General features: G+C 42.0%; 1 protein-coding gene across 4 annotated transcripts; it reads right to left on the bottom strand.

Annotated features, from left to right (window-relative positions):
- Positions 1–7,420: 7,420 nt before the first annotated feature.
- LOC132470395 (SRSF protein kinase 3-like) lies at positions 7,421–26,342 on the bottom strand. Of its 4 annotated transcripts, XM_060068981.1 has the most exons (15): positions 26,019–26,338; positions 25,056–25,363; positions 24,812–24,920; positions 23,757–23,844; positions 23,262–23,352; positions 22,921–23,027; positions 22,672–22,837; positions 21,725–21,750; positions 21,580–21,636; positions 18,483–18,873; positions 18,136–18,269; positions 17,110–17,217; positions 11,673–11,742; positions 11,013–11,105; positions 7,421–8,126 (listed from the first exon to the last, which is right to left on the bottom strand). In XM_060068981.1, exons 2-15 carry the CDS (start codon positions 25,297–25,299, stop codon positions 7,936–7,938), a joined length of 1,875 nt encoding a protein of 624 aa, XP_059924964.1. In that variant the 5' UTR covers positions 25,300–25,363; positions 26,019–26,338; the 3' UTR covers positions 7,421–7,935. The 4 variants fall into 4 exon arrangements, with proteins under 4 accessions (XP_059924964.1, XP_059924966.1, XP_059924965.1 ...); XM_060068983.1 differs by lacking the exon at positions 26,019–26,338 and having other exon boundaries at positions 24,789–24,920; positions 25,056–25,152; XM_060068982.1 differs by lacking the exon at positions 23,757–23,844 and having other exon boundaries at positions 24,868–24,920; positions 25,056–26,342.
- Positions 26,343–26,512: the final 170 nt, after the last annotated feature.

Raw genomic sequence — 26,512 nt, forward strand, 5'->3', positions numbered from 1 at the left:
AGCGAGTAGGTACTAGAAAAAGCAGCCACTTCAGGTACCAGATACCATGGTACCGCGGTGGAAACGCAAAAAATGCGAGCTGAGTCGAGTCGTGTCGAGTCGTGTCGAGCTGGTACCATGCAGTGGAAAAGCGGCATTAGATGCTGCCGCCATCGTTGAAGAGTTGAGGGTGTGTGTAGCATAGTGGTGAAACGGATCAGTGTGTCCACGGTTCGGTTCAGATAACCGTTTTGGGCCTCGGTTTCGGATACGGTTCAGATCATGTCCGTGATAGTAAAAAGGCGGACTTTTTTTTGACGGAGGGTTTGGGGGAGAAACACAAAAATGAATGAGACCCACAGGCTATTTGCAATGTGTTAATTGACTGCAATCAGACAACTTGCAAGGCTTTTTTGTGCAATAAATGTTCCCCTAAATGCATTTGAAAACATGGTGCACTGAGTGTAACATGTAAGGGATAACGGCCGACGAGGCTTAGAACTCTGGCGACGAGCGCAACGAAGTTTAAAGCCCAGTTTGTTTTGAACGCTGACAGGCTGAAGGGAGGGGCGGGAAAAGTCTCATTGGCTCGGGCAGCACTGGAGAGAATGCATTCCGCTGGGTCCTAAACACCCTTTTGTATCGGACGTAGGCTACAGTAGGCAAAATACGCTACATAAGGCAATGCCTTCATGAAACCGAAATCCGCGGATCTCCAGAATGCTCCGAACTGTGGTAAACGAACCGAACGGATTCGGATACAATTCGAATCCGCTGCAGCAGGCCTAGCATCTAGCTGGCAAGCTACCATATAAGCCAATGGAGTGGTGGTATACGCGCTAATTGTATCCTAAAACTACCGTTTGAAAGCTTCAGTTAAGACCTACAATACTATGCATCGTTCGTGTAGCACATTTCAGATCAAACCGAGTCATTATAAACATATAAAAAGTTGTGTAGATAGCTGTAAAATATTCCTCGCATCAAGCAGCCATGTTTTTTTTAAAATTCCCGGTTTCGCTATGTGCTCTGGGATAGCCCTTGGAGGAGCAAGTGAGCTCTCAAATCATCTTAAAAATAAGGGGTACATAGCACTCAATCTTATCCCTTAATCTTGATCAAATTGGGTATTGAGACACCACTAGCTCTCACATGAACGCGCAACTTCAAGGGTAAGGGGGAAGATAAGGGGTAAGGGGAAGTATTGAGATTGGGCCTTACTTGAGACTTGAGGGCTAAGACTTGCGACTGACTTGAGACTTGCATGTATGGGACTTACTCCCATCTCTGCTGTTCACCCATTTCCTAGCGTGATTTAGCTTCCCCGGATGGTCAGCCCTCCACCAGCGTCTAAGTTTTATAACAAATAATTAAATACGTGAAGATTTGGTGATAGAGGTAAAGCATCTTCTTTTAAATATTATAAGTTAATTAGTTATTCAGTTCTGTTGGATTCCAGCCCACCATGGAATATATGGCAATGAAATTGCTGATAAATTAGCTAAAAGATACTAACCTAATTAGAAGAATTTAACCTTAAGTATATATATTTTTTATTTTTATTTATTCATTTCTTTTGTTAGTTTGTTTTATTTTGTTTATTTTGTTTCGTTAGTTTGGTTTTTTCTTTGAATTTATTTGTATGATTTAAAGTATGATTTGCCAACGTCCTTGTCCTTGTCAACGTCCTTGTCACAAACTCCTGTGTAGTAGTCCAGTAGGTCGCGGTATATGGGGAAAAACTATGATCCGCCACTAAACTAGAAGAAGAAGAAGATCTCTGCATCCGGTACGTCACGGACTAGGTCACGTGTCCTGGCCACATACCGTGGAAGCAAATTGCTCCTGTATGTTACCATGCGCCACTGAGCAGTTTGCATAGGAATGAATGGGCGGCCTGTTGTGTGTGCAAAACACTACGCGAAACACGGGAGCCTCATGAGTTCAACTGTTTACTCCAACTTATCCCAACGGACACACGTCACCGGAAACACGTCATCCGTTACATTAAAATACAGGCATGCTATCAAAATACGGGCATGCCGTAAACACTGTCATGGATACATAACACGGCCATTTTCCAGTCCGTGGTCCATCCTTTATTATGTCCATGGACGGAGGCCTGCGTATAGAGTGGCGAAGTCACGCCCCTTCCGGTAGGGCTCATGGGACCTATGAGATCGAAAAATATGAATGGGTGTCAATGGAGAGAAAATAATTATTTTCTGGTCCCGGTCTTTATATGCCCTGGATTACACATATGTTGTTTGTGGATTTAAAGGATAATTTTTCATGCAAAGAGTTCGACCGTTTATTGTGCAATTGTTCAGATAAAGGCTGTAGAGAGAACACAACGAGAAAGACTACACGGCTCGTATGTGACGTCACGCTCCCTGCGACTGGCGTGGAGATGACCGACAATCTTCCCATCGGCATAACTGAAACTCTGCACGTGCCCCGACTTATAATGGTTTTCACCTCTTTCGATGCTTTTATCCTCCCCTTGGAAAAAGCGGTGAAGTGGGGCAGAGAGATCGCCATCTCTGTGCCGAGTTCCAAGGGCGGGTGTGGTGACGTATATCATATGCGTCTAGAGCAGCGAAGAGCTGTAGTTCACAAAGCGGCCTCACATAAAACCTAAAATTATCAAACTTCTTCACGAACATTTTTAGTTTTCTTTGCATGAAAAATTATCATTTAAATCCACAAACAACATTTGTGTATGAAAAATTATCCTTTAAATCCACAAACAACATATGTGTAATCCAGGGCATATAAAGACTGGGACCAGAAAATAATTATTTTCTCTCCATTGACACCCATTCATATTTTTCGATCTCATAGGTCCCATGAGCCCTACCGGAAGGGGCGTGACTTCGCCACTCTATTGGTTAGAGCATAAGTTCAGGCACTGACTGATATGACCATATCAACCGGTGTGCTGACTACTCTAGATTTAGAGAAAATGTCATTTGAAAAACGTACACATGCATATTCTCGCCTTTGCAAAATTGCATTATGTCAGCACTTTGAAGTGGGCTATAGACCGAATTTCACATAAGTTCAGGCACTGACTGATGTGACCATACTAACTGTGGTACTGACTACTTGTACACAAGGGACCATTTGATTTTACTGTATAGATTTAGAGAAAATGTCATTTGAAAAACGTACACATGCATATTCTCGCCTTTGCAAATTTGCATTATGCCAGCACTTTGAAGTGGGCTATAGACCGAACTTCACATAAGTTCAGGCACTGACTGATATGAACATACTAACTGTTGTACTGACTACTTGACCACAAGGAACCATTTGATTTTACTGTATAGATTTTGAGAAAATGTCATTTGAAAAACGTACACATGCATATTCTGCTGGCCAATGGAGTCGAAGGTCCGCACTGGCGGCCAACTTGCCACAGTCAGCTGTTCACCCATAACACTGTGTTGACTTGGTAGTGGTACATGTACTTTTTAAATAACCTTAACCACCTTGCTACATTTTCCAACGGTTTGTTTTGTTATAAACGTCAGAGATGTAGTTACGGCACTGCATACATGATACTGATGAATAATTATGTTAGATTCTAAAAAAAAAAAAAAGTTCTATAGGTACAATATTATAACCACGTTAATAAGGTTTGTAAGAAACTAAACCGTTGGGAAAACGGTTGAAAATGTAGCAAGTTATGGTTATTTATAAAGTACATACAGTACCACTACCAACACAATGTTATGGGTGAGCAGCTGACTGGCAAGATGTCCACAAGTGCGGACATTCTAGACGCCGCCGTAAGACAGCTAGTGTTCTATATATCTACACACGTAGGTGAAGGGTTTTATTTTTAAAACGTTGCGAGATACCACCCAAAGGCTGTTTAGAGTAAAGGCGCACGAAGATTTTGTGTGACGGCTGGTTTAACCGCGGAAGAACGAATGGCGGCTCACTTGACCGCAGTACTGTCAACGTATGCTTTTGTCGACTGGGTTGGCTCTCAGATATACGTGTTTCTAACAAGATGATATCATTAAAGGTTACATAAAGTAACGGTTTAATAACACAAACGCAGGAAACACGTGAGCTGCTAGTTTAGCGAAAGCAGCGTCCCTAACAACCTGACGTCGTTGAAACATGCGAGCGAGCCGATAAAATCTTCCTAATAACTATAAAACTAAAGATCAGACACAATCACTGACTCAAGATTATGCAAGTAAAAAGTATATTTCTCGCTAGAAACGTTATTAGAAACACGTTTAACGGTGAATCGGTCCTAAAATATTGCATTTCCCATTCAGATAATAAAGATTAATAAAGATCATACACATTCACTGACTGAAGATCATTCAAGGAAAAAGTACATTTCTCGCTAGAAATGTCATTAGAAACACGTTTAATGGTGAATCTGTCCTAAAATATTGCATTTCCCATTCAGTTAATGCTGGGATTTGCGTATCATATGCACGCGAAATGGACGCATCCGCCCTCCACAGTAGTTAATGCTGGGTTTTGCGTATCATATGCACGCGAAATGGTCATTTGGTGTATGTACTGCACGCATTTTGAAAGTGTCAAACCGTGCGATCTGTACGCATATTGGTGAGACTGGGTTGATTGATCTATATAACATGGCGCTTCGACGCGATGGAGAGTCTCCAAGGTTGCCGCGAGTCGCGACACACAGAACCACTGAGTCACCGACCCCAGTGGTGGTTCTACGATTGTTCTAAAACAGGGGCCATTGAGGAGCCACAGGTTACATTCAGGGACCAAGTTCAGAGTACATCCAAGCACACAGATAATATATTCAGTACAATGCAAATTCATTCTCTCTCTCTCTCTCTCTCTCTCTCTCTCTCTCTCTCTCTCTCTCTCTCTCTCTCTCTCGGCGAAAGTGTCGCGCGACAAATTAAAACTTGCCCGATTCGCGTCTCTACGTTGACTTTGTATGGAGTCGTGTCGCCCCTTCGCGTTTGGTGTGAACGCACCTTCCGGTTAAATCACTTTGTTAGCAGCAACGCACCCGATACTCTTATTCCATGGGAACATTATTATTTTGTACAGATGATATTTTTATTCACACCAGAATATTTACCTTATCAATAGGATTTGTCGACAATGCTCATTTGTAATATCCTAAATGTGCAAGAACGAATTAAACAAGATTATCTGACTATGATTATTATTATTAGGCCTAAATCGTAGCATGGGCATAGCATAATATTTATCTTCCCTACTTGTTCATTTTGCTTTTAATTATTGGTTGTCTTTCGGTTATTATCTATTTAGTATAATAAAAAAGCCTATAGTAATCCCTAAAGAAATATTTGACTGTTTTGTGTAATTTTAACAAGCCATTTCCTAATATGGGTGCCCACAACCCAACCACCGTCAGGCACACTCGGGTCAATATCAATAAAACACGCAGACAGACAGTTTGTCAGGAATCAGCCATGTCTAGCAACTATTTATCGCATGAAAAGATAATACAATTTAATTGGGCGTGATGGTTCCCTTTCCTGTTTCTCCTTTCTGTATACACTTTACAATCCACTAAAAAACATGACCCATCGTGAAACTTCCTGGTCTGCCTCTTACCTGGCCTGTAGTCCCAGCCCACAAGGTGATCTCAGCACTTCATCATATACCAAAGGACTACAGGCCAGGTAAGAGGCCCCCATGCACTTCTCTTTCTGGTACCAGGTGAGAACTGATAGAAAATCGTAAACAACAACAATCGACTGGAAGCCTGCTTTATTTATTGTAGGTTACAAAAAATAAAGAAAATGGCGGCATTGTTGTTGTTATCGATTTTCTATCAGTTCTCACCACACAACGACGTCTCATCTTTGCTGCTTGAATGTCGGTATGTAATGGTATGGAGTTATTGAAACTTACTATGTGTAAAAAAGACTAGAAATTGAATGTTTATTTTTAAGCCTCGAAAGTTGCACTGGGTGCCTTTAATATAATGGAATAAAGAACGAGACGGGCACTGCTAGGTTCACTCAACGAGTATCACTGTATTCTTCTTCTAATCACTCTACATCACATTATACAGTTTCAGTATAACACTAGGTAAGTGTGCCATCTGGTGGTGTAGTGGAGTAACAGGAACAGCACGTAATAAAACTGAATACACAACAGTGTGTGATCTTGTTAAGTAAAGATAACTGTAACAAAAAATAATGGCATCAATAATCTAGAGTGGTTTGCTTACAGCTACAAAACTCTTAGAATCAAAAGAGACTTTTAAAAGACAGGTCAAGCAGATTGTATGGAACAAGGTGGATACTTAGCATCGTGATCCAGAAACAAATAAAAAAAATAAAAATCTAAGTGAAAAGACTAAATATTTTTACATAGATTAATATATTTATAATAGTCATTTCTAACCTTGAATGCATAACCTTGTAGCTCCCCGTAGCCAGTTAGCCAAAAACTGTGACTGCTTTCTCAAAATATTTACTTGAACTATAATAAATTGAATACTTTTTAGTAGTGATGCTCATTTGCTCATTTTTGAAAGAAAATAATATCTTGGAAATAAATGCAATGTCCTTTTACCACATGTCTCCCTTCATTATTTTCAAGCTCCTCCTCCAAGTTATCCACCTCCTCCATTCTTCTGACATGATAACCAGAATCACTGGGTTCTGCAGTCCCGATGAGCTTGACCTCCCTATCTCCACCCACTACTGAGGTACACACTTCTGGAATTCTAAAATGTTACAAAGACATTTGACACGAATTTATGAAAATAATTGACCCCTCAAGTCTATATAATGCATGTGTTATTACTTTATGAATCGGAATGATACCCACATTACAAAGGCCTGTATTTTAATTGTTGTCACTCATCAGGCCTGTCATTTTGTAAACAAAATCAGCATTGGCGAAGCGGTTTGTTGAGAACAGGTCGCATGAAGAGGGTGAAAAGGCAAGTGATTTCTGGCCTACATATCGGATCCCTTCGTGCGTTTTAAGCTATTGGCTCCGACCGTGCAGCGAGTGAGGAGACTCTGAGAGGTCTCTGAGCTGACATATGCTTTATTCTCCACATATGCAGATAAATACTTAAACAGTAGGCTATGTGCATAGCTATAATAGTAATACTATTAGTACTTAGTAGTAAATTACTTACAGGAAATGTGATTGACAGGCCAGATGGTTTTCCCAAATAAGTCATGAAAGAGATGCCCTGATTGGCCAGACATTAGTAAAGAGCTATTCCAATTTGTATTCTAGCCATACACACACTTTTTATTTTCTACACTACACGGCTACTGTTGATCAACAAGGTCTATTTGGGATAACCAATTTTTGCAATTAGGGAGTACCAGAGCTATTGTCATTTCACTTCCATGATTCTAGATATTATTGCTTACTCATTTCATTCTCAGAAGAAAACGCACAAGAAAAAATAAACACACACTGATGATCATAATGAGTCGATTTATTGTGAATTACGAAAATAGCGTCATGGGTCATGTCCTCAGGCTGGTGATAAAGCAGCAGAATTCATGCGTCGCCGTTGCAATTAACTGCAAGGCTTTGAGAAATAAATGATAGCGAAAACGCACCGCTCCGCAAACAACTAACCGAGCTTCTGGCACTTCCAGTATTTTGTAAGTGCCGGAAGTTGCAATATGGCGGAAGCCATAAAAAGTTAATAAATGATTCCACCACAATCATAGACAGATTTTTTTAACTCAGTAGTAATAGACCTACTATTGCTGTTTTCGCTTGGATTTTTGTATTTCTCTACTGATTGCTTCGACAATGCAACATTAAAAGTTACTAACAGCGACTTCACACAGAAGCTCTGGCTTAGGGCCCCCCTGAGCCCTTGGGGCCCCTGGGCATGTGCCCGGTTCACCCGTGCGTTAATCAACCCTTGACCACAATGCAACAAGTGTGTGTAGTGAGAGGTACAAGCTAGGGGTTTTGGTCTGTCTATGAGACAGCCACCAGCCAGGGGTGTCGTAAACACTGTGTAGCCGTGGCTCTCTTTCCCGGCTGGGGCTCCAGCATGGTGAGCAGGAAGGAGCTGAACTGGGCCGCCTGCTCCCGTCGCCACTCAAACTTATCCTGCAGGATCTCACACAGGCTCCACGGCTTCAGCTTGGAAATGCGGCGCAGTTGTCCTAAAATAGGAAAACACTTGATTAATCCTGGGAGAATAATTCCTGAGCTACGGCAGAGCTTTAAGAAATATACACGAGTGTGACAGTCATGGATGAGTAAATCGATGGGAGAGTAATACAATTAAATAATATAACAAAAAAGTATACAATTTACAGATCATTACGAGTGAGCTGCTGCTTGGTTGCATTGATTGGATAAAGTAAAGTACACATTAGTATTCATTAATATAATTAATATAATATTTACATATAGATGGCATTCATTTCCCTATAAGCAGGACCATAAGTGTCCAGAGTGCACTGTGGTCCCGTGGATGGTGTCCACACATCAACTAGAATGCGTTTCGGCCTAACGTACTGCGAGAGTTTGGTTGCTACATGCTAACATCAGCGCTAACGTCAACGCTAGCGTCATCGATGCCTGAACGTCGTATAAAGTAGTCCAATTCGGTGGGAAATAACGCCAAATCTGGCAAAACTACCTGCGTGTCCTCCGCGCTCTAACCTCAGCGTATATCAATGAGACCAACTGAAAACGAAGCCGATATGGAACTTAAACTGTGATTCTGAAAAAAGTATAAAGGTAATCAGATTATTTAAGATACAAGTGTGTTGATTTGTTAAATGGTTTGAACAAAGGTTACCATTGAAAACTGACTAAGTTACGATGTCTGAAGTAGTTGCAATGTATTGACTTACATTGTAAAAAAAATGCAGAAAAAACGTAATCGTTTAAAAAAACGCTGAGAGATAGCCGTTAAAGAGATGTCGTTAAAGAGATGGACGTTTTGAAAGTTGAATGATTTCTGTAGCTGAAAGTATGCAGGAGCAGTTACCTGCACAAAAAACTGGCAAACAGAAGAGTAATGAAGAACAGTAGATGTGCTTACAGAACAACCACACTAATAACAAACTAACTTCATTATTATACTTAGTTCACAAACTGCTTCAACAATCACAATAAAAGAAGATAACCGCAAGCGGTGATTAACGGGGTCCGAGCAAAATTAAAAGTCAAGAACAAACTAATGGCAGATACATAAATATAACATATAATTGTCATATTTGAAGAAAGATGTTCCACTTATAAACCTGAACTGCAGCCTCGTTCAGATGGTCAAAATGTCTATTGATAAGCACACAACATCTAGGAAAAATGGTTAAGGAAGGAGTTCCCCTTAAAGTGTAATTCCGGCGTAAATTGAACCCAGGGTCATTGTTTTGGCATAAAAATATCAAATTTCAAATAAACCCTCCAGATACCTTTTTCATTGAAAATCGAGTATTCGAGTTTGCCCGGCGCAATGTTTGGCGTCCATGTTATTGGCTTGGGGCATTGAGTTTCGCTTCCAAATCGGCATTTTTAAACCACTAATATCGCTGAAAATAACACCAAACCTCTGCAGTAGCATGACTAGAAGCACAAACAACTTAGTTTGCAAACCCGGAGTTTATTTAAAAAGACAGTTTAACAAGCATTACCGTTAGGTCCGTGTTTACAGGAAGTCCACACAAGTCGATTGCCGAATGCGCCGGAGTTCAGTTCAAGGAGGAAAGTTTTGGAATTTAATTCATTAAATTAAAGAAAACTCCAAGCACACATTTCACAAGAGAATTAAGGGCTTTCTTAAAAGAGTACAGATCTGAAAATTTGCACTGTTAATGGTATCCACATAATGATAGCCGTATGGTAGTTATACAATAACAAAATGGTCATATAGACAAAATGGGTTGAGACTGTGGACGTTTGGCTTTTCTATGAAATTGTGGGAAAAGTAAACATTTTTAGAGCAGAAGACCAGGGTGAAAAAGATGCATCTGATTTTAGAGATTAATATGATGAAAGAATTTTGGGTCCAGGTCAACCTAGTAAGGAGAAATAAGGCTAACTGCTCCAACGCAAGATCACGAGATCACGCGATAATCCTAAACCTAATGTACTCACCTTCCACTCCCAAAACTACTGCAATTAAATGCCACGCTTTGTCCTTCCGGCCATTGCCCTTATAAAAAGGATGATTTGGTACATAAATGACGTTGTGATAGGCTACATGAGCTGAGTATTGTGTTTTATTTTGAAAATGGACCGGATGCTCTATGGCTTTTACTTTTTCACTTCCTGGCCTGCTCGATCTGCTCTGTTGAAATTGACGTGGTTCAGCAACGGCTTGCGGCAAAAATAGGAATGCTACGGAATGATAGCGCTGCGGCACGGCAAGCCGCTCCTGGGACGCTGCTGAGACGTTCCGCAGCCGCGCCCGGTGGAAATGGTCTCATTGATTAGAGTGGAACCTATCTGCTGCAGTGACCGCGGTCAAGACGTGCCGCAGCCGTAACGTTGCCGTAACGCGTCCGGTGGAATCAAGCCTTTACAAGCCGTTACAAGTTGCCCCTTCTGACATCACTAGTGGGCGTGTCCACCTAGATCTGTGCTGGATAGATGAGCAAGATTTACTTCAGTCCACTGGGTAGGCTGGTGGACTGATCTATCCAGCACAGATCTAGGTGGACACGACCACTAGTGATGTCAGAAGGGGCTTATTTTTTAAACGGCTTGTAAAAGCTAATCACACTCACACCTGGTGGTCCCCTTTAAAAGTAGCCCAATTGGGCGGAAAACCAATCTGGCAACACTGCTAAATGCCCTCATGTCTAGCCTCACCGCCCAATCTGGCAACACTGCTAGAAAATGCTGCTGCATGCAGCACTCACCTAATGATTAATAAATAATTGAAGGCAATAAAAATGTGTACAATTAAGGGATTGTTATGAAAATATCAAAGGAATTTTCAAAGGGATCAATGTTACTTACGCTTCGTAAAGGTAATGCAGAATACTATGTGGAAGAACTTCTTGTGAATGACTTGTTATTATTTACAAAATCACCTTTACGGTTGAAGTAGTGCTTGGACCTGGTCCCCGAGAGGGCGAACTGTGTGGGAAGTGGTCCGAGCAGCTCCATGATGTGGGCGATGTGATCTGGGGACATACAGTCAGGGTCTGTGAGCGTTGTGGGGCTGTTACATTAACTTAATCACATTAACTTAATTACATTCCCATAATCATGTGATGACTTAATCATGTGCTGCTACTGAGCGGCAGTAGCTCAGGAGGTAGAGCGGGTTGAGTGGTGACCGTAAGGTTGCTAGTTCGCTATTTAGTCAAAAGAGTGTTGATGTTTCCCTGAGCAAGGCACCTAACCCTAACTGCTCCCGACGAGCTGGCTGTCGCCTTGCATGGCTGACGCCGCTGTCGGTGTGTGAACGTGTGCATGAATGGGTGAATTTTAGGCAATATTGTAAAGCGCTTTGGGTAAAAGGCTGTATAAATGCAGTCCATTTAATCACATTCACTTAATTCACATGTTTATTGTGATGAACCACCGAGACTAAAACAAATTCCTTGTATTTGAGAATCTACGCTTTGGATAAGAGCGTCTACTACATGACTCAATAGTAAATAATGAGTAAATATCATGGGAGCAGCAGCTGAGAAAACCTCGAAATGAAGAGTAACCCCCCCCCCCCCACATCCAAACACACACACCTTCATCTCGTGAGAAGGCATCAGCTGCTTGAGGCTCGAACAGATACTCTCCCGTGGCCAGCTCAAAGGCCTGTCAATCAGAAGACACACACACACACACACTTGATTGTGTGACATCGATTTCTTTTATCAAAAATCTTTGCCTTTTACCTCATATGGTTTAATGTTTGACAGGTCAATTCATTATTATCTTAGGCTATCCAGAAAAGGAGTATAGTCCAGTTAATATGTCCAGTTAGTAAGACGCTAAAAACTCTATAAAAGTCTCATCCTCTTTTAGTTCTCTTTGAGAATATTATCTTCTGGTCATTGCTCTTTGAACTCCTAGGCATCTCCCCGTCTTAGCATTAAAAGTAGATTGGCAGTTTAGGCCATGCTTCAAGGCCCACAGATCTACAAAAAACAAGTTTAAGTAAGGTAAATACTGCGAATGCAGTTGGGTTTGGCCGGTTAACATGTCTCAGACAAACATCAACGGATCAACGTGATCCTGCTGGGACTGGAGAGATCCAGGCAAGATCAGACCAGTCCAGAGAACCAACAATGACCTGATCTCCTTCACTAAGTAAACGCTATCCTTGTCTCTCATACGAGTTGAACTTGCAAAAGGTACAGGTTAGGGAAAGTTGCTCGATCAAGGTTTGATAGTTGTTATGAGGTTTACAGCAGACCTGCAAACTCCTCAAAGTAAAAAAAGCAGTGGTTAATTTGAGCCGGATCCTGCCGGAACAAGATCCGGCCCCTCTTAATTTTGGCCTCCCTGTGTTCCGGTACTTATTTGGGCAAATAAAAACATGTTTAAAAGAAGATAATAATTCGCATACATTAATTTACTGAACAAATCCCAAGAATTTCATGTTGTTTATTAAGATTTAATGTCATTTGAAAGTGTCAGAGATCTGTTGACGCACTGAAAAGCTGCGGGCCAACAAACCATGCCCGACACTTTTGAAATTTGCCGCATCTGATGAGCAAGCAGAGAGGAAAAAACGTTACCATGCATGACCACATGTGTGTGTGCCATTTACAAGTTAATAGACATTTTGATAAATTAAATATGACAGCAGGATTGTGAACGTTTACAATATCTGATGTCAATTTACAATCTGCAAAATGTGTCAGCGTTGGCCGACTAACTCTTTTTAATTAGGATATTGATCCCGCGCCTCCTCTTTGCAACAGAATTTGTTGAAGATATAAAACCATTTCATTGAACATACACACATTAAAACAGATGTTTTCGTTTTTAAATAATAATATCATGTTTCCCGCAGTGTGCTTCTCTGGTATTGAGCGGGTCTGCAGGATCACACTCTGCACAACCCAGTCGGAAAGAAAGTGACGGTGACTCACGACTCCGTAATCAACGCTTTCCAAGCATCGGTGGTGATGGCAACTTTCTCTGCTAAGGGCAGGAACTCAGGGAGGGAGGCTGCTGCTTCGCTGTACATTTTCTCCAGCCGCACAGTCATAGTTTGGCGACACGGCACTCACTTTGTAATCCGCCTCGAGAAATGCGATCAGATCGCGGAAGACTAATGGTGCGTTCCAGAGCCCAAACAAACCAGTGGGACGTGGGACTTATCCTACCTCCAACTAAGAAAAGTGCACTGGAATGCCTGTCGAAGTGGAACATCCCACCGTCGAAGTGGAACCGCCTACTATCGAACTGGGGGGTGATCGACCTACCCCCACTACACCAAGTAGGAGCTAGTACAGTTCAGGTAGGATAAGTACCACATCCCATTGCTTTGGATGGGCTCTGGAACGCACCATAACACGTCACGTCTCTGGCAAAGGCTGCCGTATTTAAAATAGTTATTATTTAACTAACGTATTTAACATGTTATATTCTCAATTTAATTTACAGAGCAATCCCTGCAAAGTATTTAGGTTAACTATATAAGAGACTACGATGAGTGTGTGTCTGACGGGGGGGACAGGGACGGGGGGGCGAGCCATCACGATGGTGGCACTCCGTCGTGATGTCAGTCAGCCATCACGACGGACGATGACATCGTCCATCGGCACCACCCTAGTACGCAGTGTATTTTTTTTTGTCCCATTACCTCTAACCCCCGTACTAAGTCGCCGGATCCACCCCCCCCCCCTCTGCGTTCCGGGACCTCCCACTTCACAAATTAAACACTGAAAAAAGTTGACAGTGTCAGGGGGGGGACCGATCGGTCGACAGACTGATCATTGTTTCGAGATATACAGGCTAATACACCTATTGGCACCATTGCCAATTTTTGATAATCTGGCAATGGTGTTGTCGTATTATAGGACAACACCATGGCCAGATTATCAAAAATTATCTAAATAGCCCTATGTTGTTAGAATTGATTGACTTTATGCAAGGTCTACGTTCGTGCAGTACTCGGCGTTGACTCGGCCCTAAGAATACAATATTATTGTAAATTATATCAAGCGGTAGCTAACGTTAGTTTAATCAAGCAAACAAATAGCTGTTGCCAAAACAAAACAATTTATTTACAATGCATTTGTTACCAGCATTAATAGTGTTGATCAGCAGAGAAATAGTCTGCCCAAGACGTTGACGTCGTCGCTTAGCAACCGACAGCGCTTGGGTTGATACATATCCCGCTTATTATATTGACAAGTTACCGGACTACGTGCAGAGTGTTACCAAAGGCAAAAAGTCCTTTTGTTTACCTTGACAGCAGTAATTATTCATCCGTTGCCAATGAATTATCCAAAAATAATTGACCGCCGGAAGTTGTGAAGTGCCCATGCAAGTGAACGGTACGTTGAAAAGACCCGTGTAATAAACACATATATAGCATACACAATATGTATGCAGATTTATATACATTGCATTTACTATTTTCACCCTGTTTTAGTAAGGTCCTGAATCCATATGAGGGGAGGGGGGATTATAGCACCACGATAAAGTGTAACACATAACACATACAACGCGACCAATATGTCCATGAACGCGACAAGGTGAGAGACAGACAACAGACGACAGAGGGAAACGATACAGGACGACATCAGAACTGACAGAATGTGATGGTATTAAAGATTGGGTGGAGTGATCTGTGATCACCTCACATTAAGTGGTCACGGTTAGGGTGTAGGAACGGCTTGGTCATGTTATAATAATAAATTATATTAATATATTTAATTTGTAGAGCACTTTACATTCAGAAATCTCAAAGTGCTACAGAGTTTAAGAGAGAGAAAAAAAACAACTATGCATTTCCTGCAGAAAATGCGGTGAGTGCTGTAGTTTTCTGAGGTGAGGTTGAAAATATGTTTTAATAAAGATAGTTTAAGACGTAAAGAGATGTTAAATGGCAAGTGAAGGGATCAAGTGAAGGGATTTGAACTTTGAATTCGAGTCTAAATGGAGTAAACAATGTAAACATGCACATCATTTAAGAAAATGTAAATGGTTGGAAACAAATAAAGTGACCGCTGAATGAAAAGCGCAAAGCATTCAGCGGTGCTGTATCTGAAATGTCAAATGTATTGCCCTGCACTGCGTGCGTGCGTGCGTGATAATATAATTAAGCAATAGATCACGCCAGGCTGTGGTATGTGCTCATTATACCACTGTTAAGGGACGTTGTCCGGCCCCGACGCGCAGCGGAGGGCCGGCGACCCCCTTCACAGACTGTGTGACCCCCTTCACACACTTCACTGACTGAAGTGATCTATTGCTTTTATACAACGGTTACTGTTATGGCGAAACGAAAGTCATAGACACACTACATTTAAAAAGAAACCAAGAAAGTCAAAGTAGCCGTTTTATTAAAGACTACCAAAAAGTAGTCCCTCCTGGCTGCCGCTATGCATCGACCGTCGCTATGCAACACACTTTAGCGTCCCTCCGAGAGAAGGCTCTGATAGAGCGGTTCGCCGGCAATTTATCCTATGGAGCAGTTCACTCGCCGATTTTAGGCTTCAGTGAACTGTGCTATTGCTTTTATACAACTGTTAAAATTATGGCAAAATGACTCCAAACACACACTAGTAAAAATACGGTTGTATTCTTTGACACTTTCCACTTCAAGGCGCGGAGTGATACTTTCACAAAATGCGCCTCCGGATGGCCTCTGTAGGGATTGTGCTTCGCGGGGTTTGTTTACCGGCCTTGCTATGGTTACCTAAATTATTTTACGCAACTGAAAAAAACGCTATCGAAATTCCGTTTGGACAGTATTGAAGATACAAGTGTGTAGATTTGTTTAATGGTTTGAACAATGGTAAACGGTTGAAAAAGGATTGAGTTACGATGTCACAAGAAGCAGGTGTATCAGAATGGGCAGACAGCTTCAATGAAAACAGCTGAAAACGAAGCGGTATGAAACTAAAACTGTGATTCTGAAGAAAGTCTAAATGATATCGAAATTCCGTTTAGATATTATGGAGGATACAAATTTGTAGATTGGTTAAATGGTTTGAATGGTTCGAAGATAAACGGTTGAAAATGTATTTAGTTACGTTACGTCTAGTAGAAGTAGCCAGAGGACGGCTCTGCCGTCCTCCCATTGACTCCCATGTTAAAAAAATATATAATATTTTAAAAGTAGAATATCTTAAAAAGTATAAAACATTTAAAAAATCGGAAAGGAAGCGCGCGATTCCAAGCTATTCTGATATTTAAAAATTTGAATGGAGTCTCTAGGTGAAAAATTTAGGAAGGAGATTAATAAAGAAAGAAAGAATAAAACTTACGAAGAACAATAGTTGAGCGCTGCATGCAGCACTCACCTAATAAACATGTTATGCGTGAGTGTGGATGGTGTGTATGTGTAAAGCGGTAGTTGCAGGGACAAAAGAAAAGGAGAAAAACAAAAGGGGAAATATAAATAAATAGGTGTTGTTCTCTCCCAACCCAATATTTATTTGTGAGTGTGTTAATTAACATGAAATGGTTGTTCTCAAATAGGTGGTGAAGATGTGTGATTCCTTTTTGTGCCCATGTGGCGAAATAAAACGTTTTTTTTCTGTATCATGAACACTGGGTTGTGCCAGAGAAAATCATCACGTCGATTCCCCTGTCAAGCAGTTCCCCAATTTTAGATGTGCGTTTAATTTAGATTGAAGTTTGTGGTTTTGTCTATTTCTAGCTACTTATAATTTATTCATGTTAAGGCATTTCTTTATTATACAAATGTCAAGAACCATATCAAATCAGCGAGTGACTTTATAGCATAATCTAATATAAATTACATTGTTCCTAACGGAAGCGATGCCCATTTGAATAGGTAATTAATAAAGGTTACATTCAGATCACTTTAAGTCACTTAGTCTCGCTACAGAAGAAAGTTTGAGAAAGCGTGATGGTCACGATACTTGGCCCTTCAGACAGCCTGTACTTCAGGGCTTCACAACTAAAAGGGACTCGACTTGATATGCGTGTGGTTCCCCTGGGCCGTCAGACCGCGGTGGGAGGGGCCGGGCTCACCATGCAGGCGGTGCTCCAGATGTCGGCGGGAGGGCCGTAGTCAGCGCCGATCAGCACCTCCACCGAGCGGTACTGACACGTCTGGATGTCCTCACTGAAGTGCTTGTTCTAAGGGAAGAGAGGAGGAGGATAAGGGCTGGTCAGGGTTCCTTTAGCCCTACCGAGGCTCTAGCGAAGCAGAATGGGACTGATGGTTGCTCGCAACAACTCGTGTGGCATGCGCATGTAACAACAAACCTCCTATCCTAAATCTCAGACGCAAGCAGACAGGATATGTGTTTTTCTATCTGAATTCAACAGAAGAAGGAATATTTGTTATTGTGCTTTGTATCTATACCCCCTTTCAAGCCACAATTAGAGTAAAGTAAAAACAGATGGTTTAAGTATCTTACTGTGAACCTGTTGGGGAAGCCTGGACACTTTGTGTACACACAGCTCAAGGTAGAGCTGCTGCAATCCAAAAAAATATTATTACCGGTAGTTAGCTATTTATAGCTGTTAATATTAGCTGTAGTTGAGCTCCACACACAGTAACGGGTCTGACCAGAGAAAATCCGTAATTTACTTCAAACTGTGTTCTTAAGGGTTATCAAGGTGTGCGTTAAGAATCGGGAAATAATGTTTCATGAAATCCATTTCAATCTCTCAAGTCTACTTTTCCTCCTGGCTTACACTCCACCAGTACAAACTACCAAAGATCTGATTCAGATCACACAACTTGCATGTATTATATACCTTTTGACGTTTTCCTGACAAGACACAAGGTGTGAAGTAGACACATCCCCCTGTACAATGTTATTGTTTTTAGCTATTCCTCACTGAGAGGAAAAGCTTTTACATAGGCCCGTTAAACTGCAACAAACAACTTTTGATGAGTTTCTGAGATTGAGCCAGTTTAGAAGTATCGTTAGTGTGCCAACATGTAACATTATCTTCTGTGTTTCGTTGACGTAAAAGGTTTCGGGACACTGACAAGAGTTTCAAAACCAGTTACTTTACTTTGGGCTGGTACTGTCTGTCACTCACCACCCAGCAGGCGTTTCCCAGGTCAGCGATCTTGATTAAGATCTTGTCAGCGTTCTCTGGCTTAAGCAGGTTCACAAGCACGTCTACAGAGTCAACTGTGTCTCCGTCTGATACCGGCCCCACCTCAGCCACACCTGTACAACATAGTCTTGTTGAATTAAACTTTCAGCAAAATAGTCTTAAAAAAAAATAAGAATGACAAAAACACGGTTATGGTAAAAGATAAGCCACATAATCGATTTATATGTAATCTATTTGATCAAATATACCTGTATTAGTGTGGAAGTGGCCTTAAAACTACACATGGCTCAAAATAGACATCGGTATTATTGTCCTATCATTCCGACCTTGTAACGACGAAGACAGCGATGTCTGTTGGTGGTTCTCTGCAGTCTGGTGCAGCAACAGAGATCGGGGCCGGGCCTTGGGGGAGCGTGCTGCTGTTAGAGAGCAGGGAGAGGGCAGTGTGTCAGGGTAGCTCTGTTCCGTGTCGAGGTCTTCCAACAGCGTCATGCTCCGTCTGTGGAAGGGTTTGTCGGGCCGGCGTCGCTGCTCCTTCAAAGGGCAGTCGTGGCTCGGGGTGCCAGGCGGCGTCAGGTCATCAACAAACGACACGTGACGTTTGAATCCTTGACCGCGGCCAGCTGTGCTCTCCCCGCCGTCCCTTCCACCGCCATCGCGCTTCCTGTTCTCCTTCCTGCTCAGTCTGCTCATCTGGCGCCGGGAGACCCTGCCCGTCTGAGGACCGAGAAACAGACGGGGGAGCCGGCGGTGCCCAGTGTGACACAAAGAACGCCAACACAGAGAATATGGGACATGTATGCATCTCACAATATTAACGATTGATGATTGGTCAATGCGATCTTGAAAAAGGCCTGCTCAATACGTGTGAATATAATTGGATGCTGGAAGGTCACAACAGGTCACCACTTTTTGGAAACCTTTTTCTTTGCATGTGCCATGTCTTATGCAGTGTTTGCTGGATTTAAGCAAAATGCAAAATGAAACATGCAAAGTGGTTGCTCCTCCACACTTGGTCCAGTGCCAAGCAGCCTGCAGCTCACACACACACACACACACACAGCACGCACGCACACCGCACACACACACACACTAACACCGCACACACGCATGCGCACACACTCGTATGCAGATCCAGAAGTTGCAAGACAACGGCAGGATGAAGAAAACGGCCCCGCCGTCGATACACTCCCAGATAAGACGCTCTGTCTACAGACATAACGGCCCCGCCGTCGATACACTCCCAGATAAGACGCTCTGTCTACAGACATAACGGCCCCGCCGTCGATACACTCCCAGATAAGACGCTCTGTCTACAGACATAACGGCCCCGCCGTCGATACACTCCCAGATAAGACGCTCTGTCTACAGACATAACGGCCCCGCCGTTGACACACTCTCCCAGGTTAGACATTATGTCTATAGACTACACTTTTTTTGCTAAACTTTATTCAATAAAACAAGTACTGTTTGTACTTGTTTTATTTAGAGCTGTCAGTTAAACGCGTTATTAACGGCGTTAACGCAAACCAATTTTAACGGCGTTAAAAAAAATATCGCGCGATTAACGCAAATATTTTATTTATAAAAAATAAAAATAAACTTTTCTTTTTTTTCTTTGGCTCAAAACAAAGAAGCAGTAGCCTGACTGCTATGTTCAAATGACATTTGTTCAAAGCAGTCGTTTAATTGCACTATAGGCTCTTTTTTTGTATCGTCCTGTTTTGATCAGTATATGCCAATGTTGTTATCAATAAAAAATCATTTGCACAAGACAAGCCGATGCACTTCACCATGTTGATAAGAGAATTAAAATGAGAAGAATTATGGGACAAAAAAATCAAGGGATATTTAGCATAGAAAAAGAATTTGCGATTAATCGTGAGTTAACTATGACATTAATGCGATTAATCACGATTAAATATTTTAATCGCTTGACAGCTCTAGTTTTATTCTAATGTTTGTGTCTACTGTCTATTTTATAATGTTTTGTGTGTGGGCGACGTGTGACTGTAGGCTACTACTGCCCGTCTTGGCCAGGACACTTGAAAAAGAGATTTCTAAGCTCAATGATGTATTTTTCTGGTTCAAAATCTAAATAAAATACCATCTTAAACTCTCCCGTCAGGTAGCCAATGTACAATCCGCAATCTTTCCCTCGCATCCCCCCCCTCTCCGTCTCTCCCTCCCCGACACAAGCCCACACTTGTGTCGGGCTTGTGTCGCTTCTTTAAATGAACACAATTTTTTCTTTCAAAAGAAGCTGTTTGTTATTATTATTTTAAACTAACCAATAGTCGTTAGGATTCATTTAGAAAATGTCAATGCAATTTGAGACCTGAATAACAGTAAAATCTATTGAATAATTGATTTGCATGCATAGTATACTACACTTTCCAACAATTAACCCATAAATTGACTAATTTTCTAATATAATCAAATGCTCACACTATAAGGAGAAAATGATCATGCTTACTACATAACGTAAGAAAAAAAGATCATGCTTGCTTGATAACATAATAGGCAAACCAAAATGTTATGCATTGTAACATTATAGGCAAAATGTTCTTATATTATGCGCTCAGCAATTTTTTACATTATCAACCGGGGTTTCCAATTTATAGCCATAGCTTTATTACAACTGAGCAAAATGTATGAGGTGGAAAGAGTACAAAAATATTCTACTCAAGTAAAAGTATGATTACTTGGATGAAATTTTACTCAAGTAAAAAATCGACTTAGGTAAAAGTAAAAAGTAGCTGATTTAAATTGAACTTAAAGTACAAGTTACTAGTTACTTTTAAACAGCGGGAGGGGGCGGGGGTCTCCGCTGTGTAGGGCATTATAGACAAGGGGATGTCAATCTCAAACTAGTTTTGTTTAATTAACGCAACACCTTTACAAATTAAAGTGTAAAAATTAAACAAATCATGTCGCCACACATGAATGGATGTATACTGTGTCATCATACTTTAGATAAGTTTGAGGTCGGAAAGCCCTTATTTGGTCGACTGGGAAGCCCCGCCCATTCTGCCGGCGATTTGAGTTCGCCCTGCACAAGGGTCTGGAGAAGAGCAATGCATTTCTTTCTGCTTCTGATACGTTTTTGGGGGGCCAATTACCGAGCTGGCTTTTCCCCTTGGCGCGCTATTGGCTGGTTTAACACAATGACGACAGGGAAACGACGGCAAGCAACCAATCGCGTACAGAGTCAGTTGAACTTGGCCCGTTGATCACGCCTCTTGTGCTGAAGAAAATGACAGCAGCTTCCCCAGACCAAAGTGCAATCTACGATTGAGCTTGGTCTGGCAATAGCCAGACTACTTATTAGGCCAATTCAGAAACAAGAACTCAAGAGAGTGACAGATCACACTGGGTTAAGAATTGAGGAGGAACAAGGCTGTTGTTTGGAAGACATCTTACCCACGTTCCCAATGTGTGGAAAACCCCGTTGAGCTTCCCCAGCAGGTTGAAAAGGCTCTGTGAAGGGGATTCACTGTGGTTAACAAGACACACCTTCACATACCGAATCAAACTAAAAGATTTTTGTTTTTTATCAAATACCCACCTGTTTCTCTCTGGTGCTGGTATTTTCTAGTAAGGGAGTAGAGTCACCATAGCCGCCATGTTAAAAAATAAATATATACTCAATATAAAAAAATGCAAAAAGAATGCAAACTCATTCAATTTTATATATAATATTATATTATATTGAAGGCTTTGTTACGCCGCCTCCTGCTACATGGTCCAACACTTCTATCTAGTGGTCGCTTGACGCCACTGGCCCTCGTTCTCCCGACACACCTGCCATCAATCCGCAATCTCTACTCCCTACTTCAGCCGGGGATCTCCATTCAGCCGGTGCCAGTTCGTCGTTTACTATTGCTCAGTTAGTATCGGTCCTACCAGCGCTCTACCAAGATCTGCTAGTTCACCCTGTTCCCCTAGTAACCCTCTTCCCTCTCCACCTGCACCCTGCTTACCTGTTGCTGAACCCTTGCCTGCCTGAATACCCGCCTGTCGCTGAACCCTTGCCTGCCTGACTACTCGCCTGTCGCCGAGGCCTTGTCTGCCTGACTACCAGCCTGTCGCTGAACCCTTGCCTGCCTGACTACCCGCCTGTCGCTAAACCCTTGCCTGCCTGACTACCCGCCTGTCGCCGAGCCCATGTCTGCCTGATTAACCCGCTTGTCGCGCAACCCTCGTCTGCCTGACTACCCGCCTGTCGCCGAGGCCTTGTCTGCCTGATTGCCTACATGCCGGAACGAACCCTTGCCTGTCTGTCCATTGCTTGCCTAGCCCTGGCATGTCATTTACCCCTGCCCCAATAAACCCCACTTACTTTCACTCCGTCTCCGCCTCACTGTGTCAAGCGTTTGGGTCCCCTCGTTCCGTAGCCCAGAATTTTATTTTTTTATGTTTCAGTATTTCCAGCATCAGTGTGCATAAACAGCAAATTTACAAAGAAAAAGACCTGCAGATTCATCGTTAAAGGAGAGATCAGGCTTCACTTACGCGAGCAGCTGGGGGACGCTGGGGATTTGGGAAGCTGCCATAGTTTGGTGTTAGCCGCTAGTCTCTGAATGTAAACCTCGTCCACCCTCAAAAGGATGTTCTCGGGCTTGATGTCCGTGTGGATAATCTTGCATTTTGTGTGCAAATAATCCAAGCCCTGCAGAACCTGAAGGAGCGATAATTGGACTTAGTATCACTTTCAGGATCAGTTTCACACTGAAATCCAGTTTGTATGAGAGCCCATGGCACCTGTTTGATGATTCTCCTCACGCAGGGCAGGGGGAGGCCGTGGTAGTTGGACTTTATGATCCACTTCAGGAGCTGGTGGCCCAGCACTTCCAGAACCATGCACACGTCTGGCCAACCAAACAAATCAAGGAAGCACTTTCATAGTTCCACTGTATGCACACACACACACACACACACAGTTCCTAATATCCAACCCCTGACAATTGTAGCAATGGAAGCAGATACTATACAAGCGTTAGATATACAAGCCCGACAAGTATTCTACATAGTTGTGATCTGTAATATATCATGGATCTATGAAATGTTCATGATGTGTAACATATTCAATCAGTATAGGATACGTTGCTGTCCGTTCACTCCGGTGACCCTGAAGTCATCAATGAGCTTTACCACATTCTCTCTTGTAGGGTCCTTAGGGTCGCTGTCTCTCACCTTAAGGAATAACAGAAAACGTAACGAAACATCACTAAACGCTAGTGATTCAGAAGAAGATATATGGTTTTCTGACTAAAAAGGGGATTGAACTTTAATGAAGCACTGATTGCATTTGTAGTGTTAAAAAATGATGATAGTAGGCCTAATTATATTAAAGAATTTTTCTGTTTATTATTATTAAGTATTATTAGCAATAATAGTGGAAGTTGCATTAATAGTACAAGAATTATTAGTATTAATAATATTTTTCCTACCATGTTTTTGCAAGACAATACAGGTATAAACATCCAATATCTAGCTTACTAATGGCAGATACAAAATTTATAGAAATGAAATAACTTAGCAAAATGTAGTTGATTGCATTTGATATGAATAACCAAGAAAGAAAAAGACCAACTGACACATTTCAGCAGTTTGATCTCATCGAGAGCCGTCTCTGTGAATACTGTCGCACTCTTCACCACCTTCAGAGCAACGAAGTGGCTCTTCCTAAACACAAATCATTTACAGAATGACACCTTCAATTTTGAGTCACATTAACTGGTGCACTTAGTAGGATTTAGTGGCATCTAGCAGTGAGGTTGCATATTGCAACCAACTGAATGCTCCCCCCACCCACACCTCCCCTTTCCAACGACCTACTGTGGCCTCTACCGGTCCAAAATGACCATCTATTTACAGCATAGAGTGACGAGGTTCCTTGATAGATTTATAAACTTCCCAGTATTTTTTTTCAGTATAAGCTTAGATCATAGCTTCCAATTCATTTTATGATTTTTAATGAAAAACCCTTCCTCTCAATAGGGACATTTGTCCGTTCTGGGATACTGTAGAAACATGGCGATGCATTATGGCGGGCCCGTTGGGAGAGGACCCTCTCTCTATGTAGATATAAAGGGCTCATTACAATGGAACTGAAACATCATTTTTATTTTCATGAAATCATAATCTCATTAATATTTATTTGATATATTTAGTTTCTGTCAAGTGTGTTGTGCTAGATGCCACTAAATTCTGCACACTGCATCTTTGGGATTAAAATCGCAATGTTTAAGATTGAGCACCTCAGATTAAGTAGGCAGGAGATTTATAGAATCAAAAAGACTCCATAACCGTGTTCAGCACACTCAAACTGGCTGTGCACTTGTGTGACGCGACCTAGCCCAGCTTGGCCACCGTAAATAGGGAGGGGTTTTAGGAGTGTTGATAGTCACATTCTTGTAAACAAAGAATGGTACGGGCCTCGCCAGCCTTTGTCATTCGTAGAATATATCAGTTATAGTATGTGTATGTGATTTTAATGCTTACATTATTGAACTCACAATCGATCAACATCGACTACGGATATGTTCAGGTTACTTTAGGCTAGGAGTTAGTTGAAATGCGACACATTGCGACTTTAATAAGACGAATGATGTGAACTGGAAACATACAACTGTGTGGGTGGCTGACTCACTCCATGTCCCAGCAGAGCCACACTGTGGAGAAATGACCCCATCCCAGCTTCCTCACCACTTGGTAGCGGTCGATGAAGATCTCCCCAATTTCCACAGCGTAGTAGCCACCTACAACACAATGTCCACCCACCATTGCTTCACTCTTCTACCTGGTCTGTAAGTCGCTTTGAACCCAAGCGTCAGCGAAATAAATGTAATGAAATGGTCTTTTTTTTTTTTTTTTTACGAGTACGATTTACTTACCTACACAGTAATCCTCTGAACTCTCCTGCTGTTCATCCTCAAGTCCTAAAAGCTCGGAGGAGGTTGTTTGGGGAACTACCACAGGTGCTGCTGGGTGAATAGTGGGATGGTCGGGCTGGTTTGGGGGGCCGTTAACAACACTAACCTTTGTGTCTGAGGGAGGCGGAGGGCTGGGAGGATGCTTTGTATTTTCCTGTGGCTTAAGGGACAGTGCTGAAAATGCTGCAGCATATGAGGAAGACATGGTCAAAAAGACCCAGGTCAAGACGAGGCGGCTCTAGGGGCCTGTGTGGTTCTCAAGTCCTAACCTACAACAAAAAAAAGGCATTCGGGGTACTTGCAAACACAAGCGCTGCATTCAATTCCTCTCAGGTGATTGTAGCAGGTGGGTAAGCGTCAGCAGGGGCTGAACCAGCAGTCGTGACTCGACAACCATACATCTTACAAATGACTCCCAATAGGCTGTTGGCGATGACATTTTAAAGCGGTGGCCGTAGGTTTATTTTTAGATGGGTTTCAGCGAGTGGTATGTCAACGTAAATAGCCCCTGCAACTGGCATGTGTTGCAACTGAACGCTGAACTAAACACTTTCCCGTTATCTGCTAACGTTATGCTTTATATGTCTCTTCGCCATGTAACATCTCATTAAGAACTAACGTTACATATTATCTATAGCAGTAACTCGATTAGTTGGGATCACAAACTCTACAAATTGAGCAATCCAAAAGTTTGGTTTTTCCAATATAATCTAACTTGTCCAGTATCGTCCATAATAGGCCTGTGTTGTGGTCTTCAATGGGGGTTAAGTTCAACGGAAACACCGAAGACACACCGCGACCCGATAAGCCTCAACACTTGCGGCGGGTTTAACTCTGACAACTAATTTGCCTCTACACTAAACCAGACAGTCATGCTGAAATACTTAGCACTTCATGCTATTACCGTCCCAATAATCGACTTACGTTGGTGGAAAATATGTCTAGTCCTACTGTTTGGTAACTTTTAAACTTTACCCGCAGATATTGGCGCTGCGTTCTCGCCTCAGTGTGATTTGATGGCCCGCGTATGCTGAAAAAAACACTGCGCCAAAGGAGCAGAGTTGACGCCTAGAGCGGAAAGGGAAGCTGGACTGTCCCGCGTCCTTCTTCAAGTAGCCTACACACCGCAGACATATTCAGTCCCACTCCCAGACCATGTAATATAGTTCATTTGAATGGATCAGCTGTCTTATGAGACACAAAATATAAGATATAAGAAATGAGTTACAGCTCACCTCCGAGCGCTCGATCCCAACCACAGGGCTTTCACTGAGGACCAATAATACATTGTTATTGATGTCACAAATATAATTGATGGATGAAAAAAACACATCTTATTTTTATTAATATTTCAAGGGAAAATTCATATTTATTTTCTGTAGCCCATAATGCGACACATTGAGTCCAAAATAAATCAA

This window comes from Gadus macrocephalus, chromosome 13, assembly GCF_031168955.1.
Source record: "Gadus macrocephalus chromosome 13, ASM3116895v1".
NCBI lineage: Eukaryota > Metazoa > Chordata > Actinopteri > Gadiformes > Gadidae > Gadus > Gadus macrocephalus.